This window comes from Felis catus, chromosome A3 (assembly GCF_018350175.1).
Source record: "Felis catus isolate Fca126 chromosome A3, F.catus_Fca126_mat1.0, whole genome shotgun sequence".
Lineage (NCBI taxonomy): Eukaryota > Metazoa > Chordata > Mammalia > Carnivora > Felidae > Felis > Felis catus.
The window spans coordinates 48319071-48332904 of record NC_058370.1 but is presented as its reverse complement, the minus strand read 5'-3'; the positions used below and the strand labels follow the sequence as shown (position 1 = coordinate 48332904).

At 45.4% G+C, this 13834-nt stretch overlaps 1 protein-coding gene across 1 annotated transcript; it reads left to right on the top strand.

The window, feature by feature from the left end:
- Positions 1 to 7869: 7869 nt before the first annotated feature.
- Positions 7870 to 11210, top strand: LOC101089343 (cystatin-9). The gene is made up of 3 exons (XM_019828130.3): positions 7870 to 8183; positions 9921 to 10040; positions 10925 to 11210. Exons 1-3 carry the CDS (start codon positions 7944 to 7946, stop codon positions 11015 to 11017), a joined length of 453 nt encoding a protein of 150 aa, XP_019683689.2. The 5' UTR covers positions 7870 to 7943; the 3' UTR covers positions 11018 to 11210.
- The last annotated feature ends 2624 nt before the right edge of the window (positions 11211 to 13834 follow it).

Sequence of the window (13834 nt, the reverse complement as noted above, 5' to 3'; positions counted from 1 at the left end):
CCAGGCCTCCTTAAAGAAGGAAGAAAGATCTCAGATACACAACCTCACCTTACGCCTTAAGGAGCTGGAAAAAGAACAGCAAATAAAACCCCAAACCAGAAGGAGACAGGAAATAATAAAGATTATAGCAGAAATTAATATTATCAAAACCAAAAAAAAAAAAAAAAACAGAAAACGGTAGAATGGATCAATGAAAACAGAAGCTGGTTCTTTGAAAGAATTTAAAGAATTGATAAACCACTAGCCAGTTTGATCAAAAAGAAAAAGGAAAGGACCCAAATAGATAAAATCAAGAATGAAAGAGGAGAGGTCACATCCAACACAACAGAAATAAAAACCATAATAAGAGAATATTATGAGCAATTATATTCCAATAAAATGGGTAATCTGGAAGAAATGGACAAATTCATAGAAACATATACACTACCAAAACTGAAACAAGAAGAAATAGAAAATTTGAACAGACCAATAACCAGTAAGGAAATTGAATTAATAATCAAAACTCTGCCAAAAAACAAGAGTCCAGGGCCAGAAGGCTTTCCAGGGGAATTCTACCAAACATTTAAGGAAAAGTTAACACCTATTCTTTTGAAACTGTTCCAAAAAATAGAAATGAAAGGAAAACTTCCAAATTCTTTCTATGAAGCCAGCATTACCTTGATTTCAAAACCAGACAGAGACCCCACTAAAAAGGCGAACTATAGACCAATTTCCCTGGTGAACACGGATGCAAAAATCCTCAACAAGATATTAGCCAACCAGATCCAACAATACATTAAAAAAATTATTCACTACGACCAAGTGGGATTTATACCTAGGATGCTAGGCTGGTTCAATATCCACAAAACAATTAACGTGATTCATCACATCAATAAAAGAAAGGACAAGAACCATATGATCCTCTCAATAGATGCAGAGAAAGCATTTGACAAAATACAGCATCCTTTCTTCATAAAAACCCTCAAGAAAATAGGGATAGAAAGAGCATACCTCGAGATCATAAAATCCATATATGAACAACCCGATGCTAATATCATCGTCAATGGGGAAAAAGTGAGAGCTTTCCCCCTAAGGTCAGGAGAAAGACAAGGGATGTCCACTCTCGCCACTGTTATTCAACATAGTGTTGGAGACTTAGCCTTTGCAATCAGACAACACAAAGAAATAAAAGGCATCCAAATCGGCCAGGAGGAGGTCAAACTTTCACCCTTTGCAGATGACAACCCAAAAGATTATACCAAAAAACTGCTAGAATTGATTCATGAATTCAGCAAAGTTGCAGGATATAAAATCAATGCACAGAAATCAGTTGCATTCCTATACACCAACAATGAAGCAACGGAAAGAGAAATCAAGGAATCGATCCCATTTACAGTTGCACCAAAAAACCATAAAATACCTAGCAATAAATCTAACCAAAAAGGTGAAAAATCTACACACTGAAAACTATATAAAGCTGATGAAAGAAATTGAAGAAGACACAAAGAAATGGGAAAAGATTCCATGCTCCTGGATAGGAAGAACAAATATTGTTAAAATGCCGATACTACCCAAAACAATCTACATATCCAATGCAATCCCTATCAAAGTAACACCAGCATTCTTCACAGAGCTAGAACATATAATCCTAAAATTTGTATGGAACCATAAAAGACCCCAAATAGCCAAAACAATCTTGAAAAATAAAACCAAAGCAGGAGGCATCACAATCCCAGACTTCAAGCTGTACTACAAAGTTGTATTCATTAAGACAGTATGGTACTGGCACAAGAACAGACACTCAAATCAATGGAAAAGAATAGACAACCCAGAAATGAACCCACAAACATATGACGAACAAATCTCTGACAATGCAGGAAAGAATATCCAATGGAACAATGACAGTCTCTTCAGCAAGTGGTGCTGGGAAAACTGGACAGCAACATGCAGAAGAATGAACCTGGACCATTTTCTTATACCATACACAAAAATAAACTCAAGATGGATAAAAGACCTCAATGTAAGACAGGAAGCAATCAAAATCCTTGAGGAGAAAGCAGGCAAAAACCTCTTTGATCTTGCCTACAGCAACTTCTTATTCAACACGTCTCCATAAGCAAGGGAAACAAAAGCAAAATGAACTAGTGGGACCCCATCAAAATAAAAAGCTTCTGCACAGTGAAGGAACCAATCAGCAAAACTAAAAAGCAACCGACAGAATGGGAGAAGATATTTGCAAATGACATATCAGATAAAGGGTTAGTATGCAAAATCTATAAGGAACTTATCAAACTCAACACCCAAAAAACAAATAATCTAGTGAAGAAATGGGCAAAAGATATGAATAGACACTTCTCCAAGGAAGACGTCCAGATGGCCGACCGACACATGAAAAAATGCACAATATCACTCATCATCAGGGAAATACAAATCAAAACCACATGAGATACCACCTTACACCTGTCAGAATGGCTAACATTAACAACTCAGGCAACAACAGATGTTGGCAAGGATGCAGAGAAAGAGAATCTCTTTTGCATTGTTGGTGGCAATGCAAGCTGGTGCAGCCACTCTGGAAAACAGTATGGAAGTTCCTCAAAAAACTAAAAATAGAACTATCTCAAGACCCAGCAATTGCACTACTAGGCATTTATCCACGGGATACAGGTGTAATGTTTTGAAGGGACACATGCACCCCCATGTTTACAGCAGCACTATCAACAATAGCCAAAGTATGAAAAAAGCCCAAATGTCCATCAATCGATGAATGGGTAAAGAAGATGTTGTGTGTGTGTGTGTGTGTGTGTGTGTGTGTATATATATATATATGGACTTTAAGAGACAAAACAGATGAAAATAAGGGAAGGAAAACAAAAATAATATAAAAAACAGGGAGGGACAGAAGAGGGACAGGGACAGGGAGGGACAGAAGAGACTCATAAATATAGAGAACAAACAGGGTTGCTGAAAGGGTTGTGGGAGGGGGGATGGGCTAAATGGGTAAGGGGCATTAAGGAATCTACTCCTGAAATCATTGTTTCACTATGTGCTAACTAATTATGATATAAATTTTTAAAAATTAAAAATAAAATTTAAAAAAAGATGTGGCATATATATACAATGGAATATTACTCAGCAATCAAAAAGAATGAAATCTTGCCATTTGCATCAATGTGAATGGAACTAGAGCATTTCACTTACACTAAGCAAAATCAGAGAAGGACAAATGTCATATGACTTCACTCATATGTGGAATTTAAGATACAAAACAGATGAACATAAGGGAAGGGAAGCAAAAATAATATAAAAACATGGAGGAGGACAAAACATAAGAGACTCATAAATACAGAGAACAAACTGAGAGTTGCTGGAGGAGTTTTGGGTGGGGGAATGGGATAAATGGTCAAGGGGCATTAAGGAGGACAGTTAACTGTTGGGATGAGCACTGGGGTTATATGTAGGGGAGGAACCACTGAACTCTACTTCTGAAATCATTATTGTACTATATGCTAACTAACTTGGATATAAATTTTGAAAAAATGAAAAAAGTAAATAAAAAATTTTCTTTTTATGTCAAAAAAGGAAAAAAAAAGGCCCATGAGTATTCCTAACACAACTGGTTAGGAAGTGTGGCCTCCAACCAACAGTCATGGGGACAGACCTCTTAGAAGTAGATCATCCAGCCCAGTCAAGTCTTTAGGTGACAGCAACCCCTGCTGTCATCTCATCTCAACCATAGCATCATGAAACTCTGGGCAAGATGTACCAGCTAAGTCACACTTGAATTTCTGACCCACAGACACTGAAATGATAATTAAGGTTGATTTAACCAAGAAAAAGAATCTGTGTGTGTATGTGTGTGTATAAAATGACATGAAAGATAGATAATTGACAGATAGATGATAGATAGATAGATAGATAGATAGATAGAGATATATAATGATGATGATAGATAGATGATAGATGATAGATAGATAGATAGATAGATAGATAGATAGACACACAGACCTGGTTGAAACTAAGATGCAAAGCCCCCTCTCCCCACTAGTTAGGAAAGTTGCTTCTTTGGAGCCCACAACAATTGACTTTTTTCCCTTGGGTACTCCTTCTATTGCCTGATGTCCTTGCACGATCCCATCCTGTGCCTCAGCCTCCGCAGCATGCTAAGATGAGATCTAGGGACAACTTGAGTCTCATCCTCCCATCCTTAATCCAGCAAGAAAGAGGGTCTGCACTGTTCAAAAGCCAAACTGGAATATCAATATGTCCTCTTTTTGTTTCTAGTACAACAGTCAAACTCTTTGTGAGCTAAGGACAAGAATTGTTATTAACCACATTGTAATATGATGGTCAATGAGTCTATTGGGGCAACGGCAGGAAAGACTTGAGACAGGCCACCTTGATTGCATTGTGAACCTTTTAAATCCTAGTACCATCTGAGCAACGAATCACCCTGCAGCTACAGTCCCCACACCACACACACACACACACCATACCTCAGTCTTGGAACAAACACTTAAGACTAGATTTTAAATACTTCCTTGGGATATTGTTGTTTCCGTGTCAATAATGAGATGGTGGACAGAACCACTTTTATGCCCTTGACTCTTTTTGTCATGAGATTATTCTACAGAGATGTTCTAGAATGGAATATCTTACCAGCAGAGAGATGATCCTCACTGATCATTTTGAAATCAATGCCGTAGAAATAACTCATCTTAAAACAGAGAATGACAATGTTTGAATGACCTAAGAATGGACATTTATACAGACATATCCTAAGAGAGGGGCAATATGCAACCCTGACTGTGGGGAATTTGCCTAAAAATCACTGGAGCCCAACACTTGATGGAAATGGCCCCAGCTCAGGCAGGAACACTCAGGGAGCTCACTGCAGAGGGGCATTACTAATTTAGCACACTGGGAGGCCTGCCTCACATTTGCTGGAAGTGGACAGTGCGTGAAAGCAATAATCTGAAGGAAATGCTGTTTTAGACTATACACTTGCCCATGTAAGGGTCAGAGCTAATGCCACCTCCAGTGATGCCTCACCGGCTGTGGGCATCTGCCAACGCAACAGCCTGGCTCTGTGCCCTGGACTCATAGGCTGTGGGGACAGGCTTTGTTCCCAGGCTTCACCAACGGGGGCTAGAAATTGGCCCCGCACAATGATAACAGCCAGAACACTGGGCAACCTTGGAAGGCAAGACATATCTGGACATGAACACCTGACACTATGTGTTGGTAGGGGCAATTTCCATTCCCTGGAACCACCTGAAAGCCAAGATTTCTGGCAAACATTCTCAGGAATGAATTCCCAGGCCTGTAGTAGGGAATCATGTGGGACATTAGAAGAGCATACCTATGTTGATTATCAAAAGCTCAGCTCTGTGGTCTCTTCTGCACCAGCCAGGGGACACTGGACACTACTCTCGGCATTCCCACGGTGTTAGAGTCTGGACACATCCTAGGTAAAATAAATACAGGACTGCACACAAAGTAGCAATGAAGTGGTGAATAGCTTCCTATCCTTCCCCCTTAGGGAACAAAGAAAGGAGGAAGAATGCTAGAGCAGGGGACGATGGACTGTCCGGTAATGTACATAAGGACCTACTCCAGCTGTCTGAAGTCCCTGCCATGTGTGTGAGACTCACCAAAGCTCTCCACATCTCTGAAGAAAATAAGAATACCTCCATGACATGGAAACATATATGGCAGCATCAGGTATATTGCAGTTTTAAAAAATATAAAGGTGTAGGGTAACTCTGAAGGGGAAAATAGCACCAAGCAACCTATATCAAGGCTGGAGGGGCTTCCAGGATGGGTAAACAGGTACAGAGAATTCCTAGAAAGGTCAGTGATTGAGATTTGGACTTATCAGAGGGTAAAGAAATTGCTTACTGTCTGGAGAAGCCAATGTAGATAGAATCATCATCAATATGACTTGGGAAAAATTTTTTTCAAGAACAATTACAGGGGACATTTACAAAATGTGTATTCAAAATTCTGAATAAGTTAAACAATATAAAATAAGCAATTGAACATCTGGAAAATTTGCTTAAGAAGAAAGAATAATCAGGTATAAAAATAAAAACAGTAAAACCTTGGATTCCGAGTAACTTGTTCTGCGAGTGTTCTGCAACCTGAGCAAACATTTCTAATAAATTTTAACTTGATAAACAAGTGATGTCTTATAATACAAGTCCTATGTGATGCCAAACATCACATGATCACAACTGAGCCAATGGTTCTTGAAATTCACTGTGATATACAAGTGCTTTCTATTACAAGCATCACTCCAAAATGAATTATGCTCGCAAACCAAGGTTTTACTACATAAAAAAGAAATATTTGGCACAACACTTATCACAATAGCTGACTATAGAAAAAAAAATGAATCAGTCAATTCATGGGCACTGTTTAATGTGAGAATGAGTTTTGAGAGGCCTCATCCTGGGAAGGACGCCAGCTCTAAGGGCCTCTGTGCATGAGAACAGGCTGCCAGCTTCAAAGCAGCCTTTTTTCCATCCATAGGGCCATATGGTCACTGAGGCCTGGGAGTCTGAAATCTTACAGCAGGCAAGGAGTGGCAACCCCTTCCCTGATCCACTGCAGCCTCTATGAACCAGTCTCAGCCTGGGCCCATGCCCTACACTTGGGTGACTTCTCATTGTGATTCAGCGGCATCCTCTCCAGGGACTCACTCAGAACTGTGCTCCCCAAAATGTGGTCCAGGACCAGGACCAGCAGCATCCCCCAGGAGCAGGTGAAGATGCAAACTCTCCAGCCCTGCCAGACTTGACTGGGTCAGAATCCTGAGTGAGGAAAAGGTCCAGGGTCCTGGGTGTCCACAGGCCTTCAGGGCATTCTGGTCCCCCTGAGTTCACAAGTAGCTGCAGACATGTGCTGAAGCCTTTCACAGGCACAGAGCTGAAGCCTTGTTTAGAAAGATGTATTCTTTAGTTCTTCCAGAGCCTCATTTGCTATTCCAGATGGAGGCTGTGAGGGTCTTTCTCTAGAACCCAGACTCTGCACACAAGAGATTGTGTCCACTGAACCCTGAGAACCAAGGCCACTAGAGGGCACCTATGCTCACCTACTGGTCACAGCTCAGCTATCTTGAAGCTCACTGGCTTTGCTCTGGGTCTGTCTCTTACTCCACCCTCCCTCCCCTAGAGCAAATTCCTACAAAGGGATCTATAGGCCCAGGGTGTGTCAAGGGTCACCCTGCTGCAACACCTTTGGAGAGAGGACTCATATCATCCAGCCAGGCCCCCAGGCTGAGCACATGGCTGAGAGTGCAAAGGGAGATGCAGTGAGCTCAGCTGGAACCTCCTGCTTCTGGGATCCCAAACTTCCATAGCCTGGAGTAATCCCCGGAGTCAATGAGCCTTATCTGCTCTCCTGCTCAAGGTGGGCTGGGAAGCTGAGGAGGGACACAGACACATGGACCCATCAAGACCTCCATGGTCTTTCCTTCACTGGATACCCATTTTCTCTGGACAGGATGCCTTCTGTCTCCACCAAATCTAACTCTTGGCAACTAACTCAACCTTTTGGCTCTGTCCTTGTTTCAGTGGCTCTCGTTCTACTGTTCTGCCCTGGGATCACCTTCCACTTCTACCTCTTGCTCTTGTGTCCTTGTTTCAGCCTGTGATTCTGGGGCATACAAATGAAGTCCCTCTCCAGTGAGATGCTGAGGGAGAGGTTGTCTGGAAATCAGCTACAGGGGACCCCTCCCTCTCATTGCTGGTTCTTTCCAAACCACCCTGCCTGAGCTTGCCCCTGTCTCTAGACAGGAGGCAATTATGCAGCTTGGGATGGGGGAGTCAGGGTGACATGTGGGAAGGGACAGGGTATAATAGCAGAGAGGAGATCCAGAGGGAGGAGTTGTTCTGAAGCTGATATACTGGACCAATTCCCAAGGAGGCTCAGTGGGAGCCTGAGCTAGAAGGACAAAGGCCATGGGTGTCCAAGTATCTATAGTCATTCCAAACTGGAGGTGCCGGTGGGCTCTGCCCTGGGCCATGCTGCTGCTTCTCTTAGGTTCTGAGTTCCTGGAAGAAGTAGAGAGTGAAGATGAAAAACTTACAATGAGCTACTTACTTGCAACTGTGGAGTATGCCATACACATATTCAACCTGCAGAACAACGATACAAATGCCTACAGGCTGGTGCGCATCTTAAAGCCCAGGAGAGAGCAGGTATGTACCACATCTTCTGGCCTAATTACCTGCACTTGCTATGAAGTCAGTATCAGAGGTGCAGTCAGGGGTCCTATCTAGGGATATTGTTCACCATCTGAAGTCCGTAATACAGCAAAAATACAAACACCACAGTTAGTTACAGTTTTATGAAAGAAACAATTTAAAAATGCAAACACCCAGCTCAATGTATACCACATGTAAGATGTTTTCCTCTTCATCATTTTTAGAAGTTACTTATTGATGATCAAAATATGGACTATGGAATGGTAGTCCTATGAAATGATCCTGAGTAAGGCAAAGACCAAGACAGAAAGGAGGAGAAGGAGACAGATTGAGAAATGCAGAGGAGACATAATGAAGAAATATTCTAAGAAAACATATGCAAACAGGAACAGAGAACAGACACCAAGAGAGGTGGGAGTAGGGATGGAGGATCCAGGGAGAAAGGATTCTTCCTCATCCAGAGCAGCCACTGTGACCTCAGGGCCTCTTCTCTGCACTCCTCCCATACTCTTCCTAGACCATGGTTCTCAATCCTGGAGTACTGTTCTTATAATGGAGAGTCTACAGAATGCAGCCAAGAATGCCATTTTCACAGGGGTTCTAACAGGAACAAGTCTGGTTGTGTGTGTATGAAGGGGGTTGGGGTGTGTAAGTGTGGGTGTGAGTGTCTCAGTTAATTTGAGTGCAAGTGTATATGTGTGTTAGTATTAATTTTTGACTGAGTGTGTGATTTTTGTGTGTGTAGGTATGAGTGTGAGTGTGGGTTAGTGTGTAGTATGTCTGTGAGTGTGAGCATACAGCAAGTGTGTGTAAGTATGTATGTCTGTGAGAGAATTGTGTGTGCACATTGGGAGCCCAGGACCTTCCTCTCTCTCCCTCTGGACCTCTGCCATGAGAGCCTGAGGGAAGGGCAGTGGGAGCTCCACCCTGCATGAGCTCCACCCTCTGCAGACACTGCAATGCCAGCTTCCAGCTGGGTCTGCCACCCAAGCTCTCTCAGGCTGGGCTCTCTCTACTGTGGGTTTCCTAGATCTGCACTTGCACTCAGTTTGGGTGTTGGGGGAAATGGAGGGTGGAGTGGAGAGTATGGGATGGAATGAAGCATAATAGAGTGGAGAAGAGATAAAAAAAATTCAGAATGTACTTTGTATTAGAACAAGAGGTATCCAGAAGCCATGTTCATGTGCGCGCGCGCGCGTGTGTGTGTTATGTGTGTGTGTGTGCGTGTGTGCTCACACATGTGTGTGTACATGTGAGTGTTCCGGCAGCATTGCAGGGCATTTTCCTATTGTCAGGCAGGTGACAGGTGTGACAATGGGGCTGTAGATGTGCCTCCCACTCTGGGGCTGTTACTCAGCAAACTCTTACAGAGACAACACCCTGCCAGGCCCTGGGCACCTGTGCCCCAGGGGTGCTGTTGTAGCTTTAGAAGCATGCTGGACGTCAGGCTCAGTCTCCTTGGGGTATTTGGGGACATGGGGCAGTGGGTGTGATGTATTAATGCTGAATGACTCAGCTGGCATTTCCCCCTGGTCTGAATATCAACCACAGGCCTCTTTGCTCTGAATTCCCCAAGCTTGGCCTTACCCCCAGCAAGCTGACCCAGTCCCAAAGGCAGCTCCTTAGTGGAGGAGTGTTTGGGGCTGTCTCTACACTGCATGGATCTACAGTAGCAGTTGCTCAAGGGTACCATGAGGTGGGTTCTCATGTTAATGTCTATTTCTGTAACAGTTCAAGGAGGACAGCACATTGGCATTCTCTTTTGAGCTTCAGCTTAGAAGAACAAGATGTGGGAAATTTGATGAAGACATTGACAACTGTCCCTTTCAAGCAAGTTCAGAGAAGAACAATGTAAGACACACAGCACGTCCTTTGGGTTACACAGTTGAGGATGCATCATGGAGCTGAGGGGAGGTGGTGAAGATGACAGTGCCATTCCTTGAGACACAGAGGAGTGAAGGAGCTTCAGGCCTTGTCACACCCATGGCTGGTGCTGCAGTTGGAGCCAGCTGGGAAAGCCAGCCCCAAGATCCACTTGTAGGTCCCTAGCCAATCTGGGAACTGATTCTGAATGCTCCCCCCATGCTAGCTGCCTTTCCCCAAAGCCATAGTGGTATCAGATTGCTCCTGGTCACGAGGATTCAGGTCTCCTGGGAAGGCCATAGGATATCCCTTCTCTGGTCTTTATTGACCTCCTTTTTCTAAATAATTCAGGGGGAGCATATTGAGATGGGCTACATGACCTTTGCCAAAATGGCTTTCTCAGGTCCCACTGAGAAAAGGATCAATGGGATGGGGATTGAGGAGGGGCCCATGACCCTCCTTCCCATGCCTTGACCAGGTTCCACTAACTTATCAGCTGCTGCTCCAGGGGAAATGATCAAGGTGAACCCCAGCTCTGGGATATACCTCACCTGGAGTGATGGGCTCTTCTGAGCTAGCACCTCCTGGGAGAGAGCACCCCAATGCTCTACTAAGGGTCTGGGTTACACTGGGTCAGCCTAAAGGTCCCCTGGAGACCACTGGCCTAAAGATGAGAAAATGACACAGGAGTCCCTGAGATCAGGACAAGGGCCCAGGTCCAGAACAGGCAAGGGGATGCACCTGAGGGCCACAGCCTGCCCCCCAGCTGCTCATCCTGTGATGTGTGATTGGGATGTGTGCTGTGTTTAATGTTGAAGCTACTATTTCTAACCACTCTCCACTCACCTTCCATCCCTGTGCTTGACCCTCAGATCATCACCTGCTTTTTCACCATCGCCAGTGAGCCCTGGTTAACACTGTTTGAACTCTGGAATAAGACCTGCTTGGATGGCTTCCACAAATGAGACTCCAGCCCATCTGGCTCTGGCTGCTCTCCTCTGGGACACCAGTGTTGTTCTGTGGGTGGCCTTTCAGTGGTTGAGTAGGTCCAAGTTTTGTTCTCTTTATTTGTAAATATCTGGTATCTCCTATTGGGGCATTGTGAAAATTCCTCATTACTTCATATAGAAAAATCATTAAACATTGGCATTCCAAGAAGCTTTGTGTGGCATGGTTCCAGAAGGATGGGACGAGCAAGTGAAGAAATCATCCAGCAGGGAAACATCATAGTCCCAAGTGTGTGAGTTCTCTTCCCTCTAGGACCTCTGCTTTAGTAAGTCTTTGGTCTTATTATCATTGTCTCGTTGCTTTTAAAGTTCCATAGAGAATGTGAACACATATTACAATGTTGTCTTTCAGTGAGACTGTATCTACACACACACAGGCAAGGATCGGATTCAGTCCTTAAGGCCATGGATGCCTCCCACCCCCACACAGATTTTCCTCTAGTGCCAGTGCAGCTGGTGACCCCAGTACCTGACACTCCATACTCCACATCAATATCTTTCTCTACCCCTAGCTTTGGTTAGCAAGGCTTTCTCTGTACCAGCGGCACTTCATCAGCAGAGGACACACATCTCAGTGGGGAAAGATAAGGACTATGGACACACTTCACCCCCAGGAAAAGCTTCAGTGGGGAAGGGCTTAGGGTCCCAACCTCAGACTGGCAGCCAGAGATTAGAACCACAGGGTTCTCACACACTTCAGCAGGACAAAACTCGTGGCTGCTCAGTGACTCATAAAACAGCCACATTAACTTTCTCCCTCCTCTGCCTCCCTTCCTCTCTGTGTCCCCCGTCATCACTTCCTAAATGCACTACTTGCCCCAGAAAGTCTTCATTGCAGGGTCTCCCTGGGGACTTACAGCAGACATGTATGCTAGACGTCTTCAGGGCTCATCCTCTACAGAGACCTGGATGGACCTCCCAGGAATGTATGATTCTAGGCTGAGCCACAGGGAGCCACTGCAGCGTCCACAGAGGCTGGAGCTCAAGCAGGGTGGAGCTCCTACTGCCCTTCCCTCTGGCCCTCAGGGCAGAGGTCCAGAGAGAGATAGAGGAAAGTCCTGGGCCCCCAATGTGCACACACACACTCATTCACAGACATACACACTCACACACGCTGCAGTGCCAGCTCCCGGCTGGGTCTGCCACCCAAGCTCTCTCAGGCTGCACTTCTGCTGTGGGTTTCCCAGATCTGCCCTTGCACTGAGTTTGGGTATTGTGGAAAATGGAAGGTGGAGGGAGGGTATGGGATGGAATGAAGCAGAATAGAGTGGAGAGGAGTAGAGAGAATTCCAGCAGCACTTTGTAATAAGACAAGAAGCATCCAGAAGCCATGTTCATGTGTGGGTGTGTGCACGCCTACATGGGAGTGTTCCATCAGCACTGCAGGGCCTTTTCCTATTGTTTGGCAGGTGGCAGGTGTGACAATGGGGCTGTATATGAGTCTCCCACTCTGGGACTGATGTTACTCAACAAACTCTACAGAGCCAACACCCACCTGGACACTGGGCACTGGGCACCTGTGCCCCAGGAGTGCTGCTGCAGCTTCAGAAGCATGCTGGATGTCAGGCTGGGTCTCCCAGGGGCATCTAGGGACTTGGAGCTCCAGTGTGTGATGTATTAATGGTGTATGACTCAGCTGGCATCTCCCCCTGGCCTGAATACCAATCACAGGCCTCTTTGCTGTGAATTCCCCAAGCTTGGCCTTACCCCCAGCAAGCTGACCCAGCCCCAGAGGCAGCTCCCTAGTGGGGGAGTGTTTGAGCTCTCCCTACACTACATGGATCTACACTAGCAGCTGCTCAACAGAACCATGGTGGGTTGGCATCTAATGTCTCCATGTACCACAGATAGAAAAGAGCCTGGCCTTCTCCATGTAGTTGGAGCTTTGCAGAACCGAATGTGGGAAATTTGATGATGACATTGACAACTGTCCCTTCCAAGAAAGCCCAGAGCTGAACAATGTAAGACACACAGAAGTCCCCTTGTGTTACATAGCTAAGGTTACAGCTTGGGGCAGAGGGGGAGGGGGAGTAGATAACAGTGCCATTCCTTGGGACACAAAGGAGTGAGGGAGAAACCGGCCCTGTCACACCCATGGCTGGTGCTGCAGTAGGAATGAGCCAGGCAGGCCAGGCCCAGGGTCCACTGGTAGGCCCCTAGCCAATGTCATAACTGACTCTGTCCACTCACCTCATTCTAGCACCTGTCCCATGGGCCATAGTGGGGTCAGGTTGCTCCTGGCCACAAGGGTCCATGTCTCCTGGGGCTGAGACAGGAAGTCCCTTCTCTGAGCTTTATCCATCTCCCTTTCCTGCCTTCAGGAGAGCTGCATGTCAGGATGGGCTACATCGCCTGGCCTGTTGTGGCTATTTCTGAGGTTCTCTTGTCTCTGCCAAGTGCATGATGGTGTGAGGGTTGAGGAGAATCCCACACTCCTCCCTCCCATGCCCTGACCTGCATCCCACTGATCTATCAGCTGCTGCTCCAGGGGAAAAGTTCAAGGTGAACCCCAGCTTGGGGACATGACCACCTGGTACGAGGGGCTACTCTGACATAGCATCCCCTGGGAGAGAGCACCCTAATGCTCTACTAGGGGCCTGGGTCACACTGCATCCACCTGAGTGTTCCCCTGGAGTCCACTTGTCTAAGGATGAGAACATGGTACAGGAGCCCTTGAGGTCAGGACAAGGCCCCAGGCACAAAACAGACAGGGCTCAGGCAGAGATGCACCTGAGGTCCATAGTCTGCATCCCCAGCTGCTCACCTCAGGAGGTG

Excerpts from the sequence above, each read along its gene's own strand:
- LOC101089343 (XM_019828130.3), top strand. The coding sequence starts at position 7,944 with ATGGGTGTCCAAGTATCTATAGTCATTCCAAACTGGAGGTGCCGGTGG. Across the intron at positions 8,184-9,920 it reads TAAAGCCCAGGAGAGAGCAG|TTCAAGGAGGACAGCACATT; the intron begins GTATGTACCACA and ends TTTCTGTAACAG. Across the intron at positions 10,041-10,924 it reads CAAGTTCAGAGAAGAACAAT|ATCATCACCTGCTTTTTCAC; the intron begins GTAAGACACACA and ends CTTGACCCTCAG.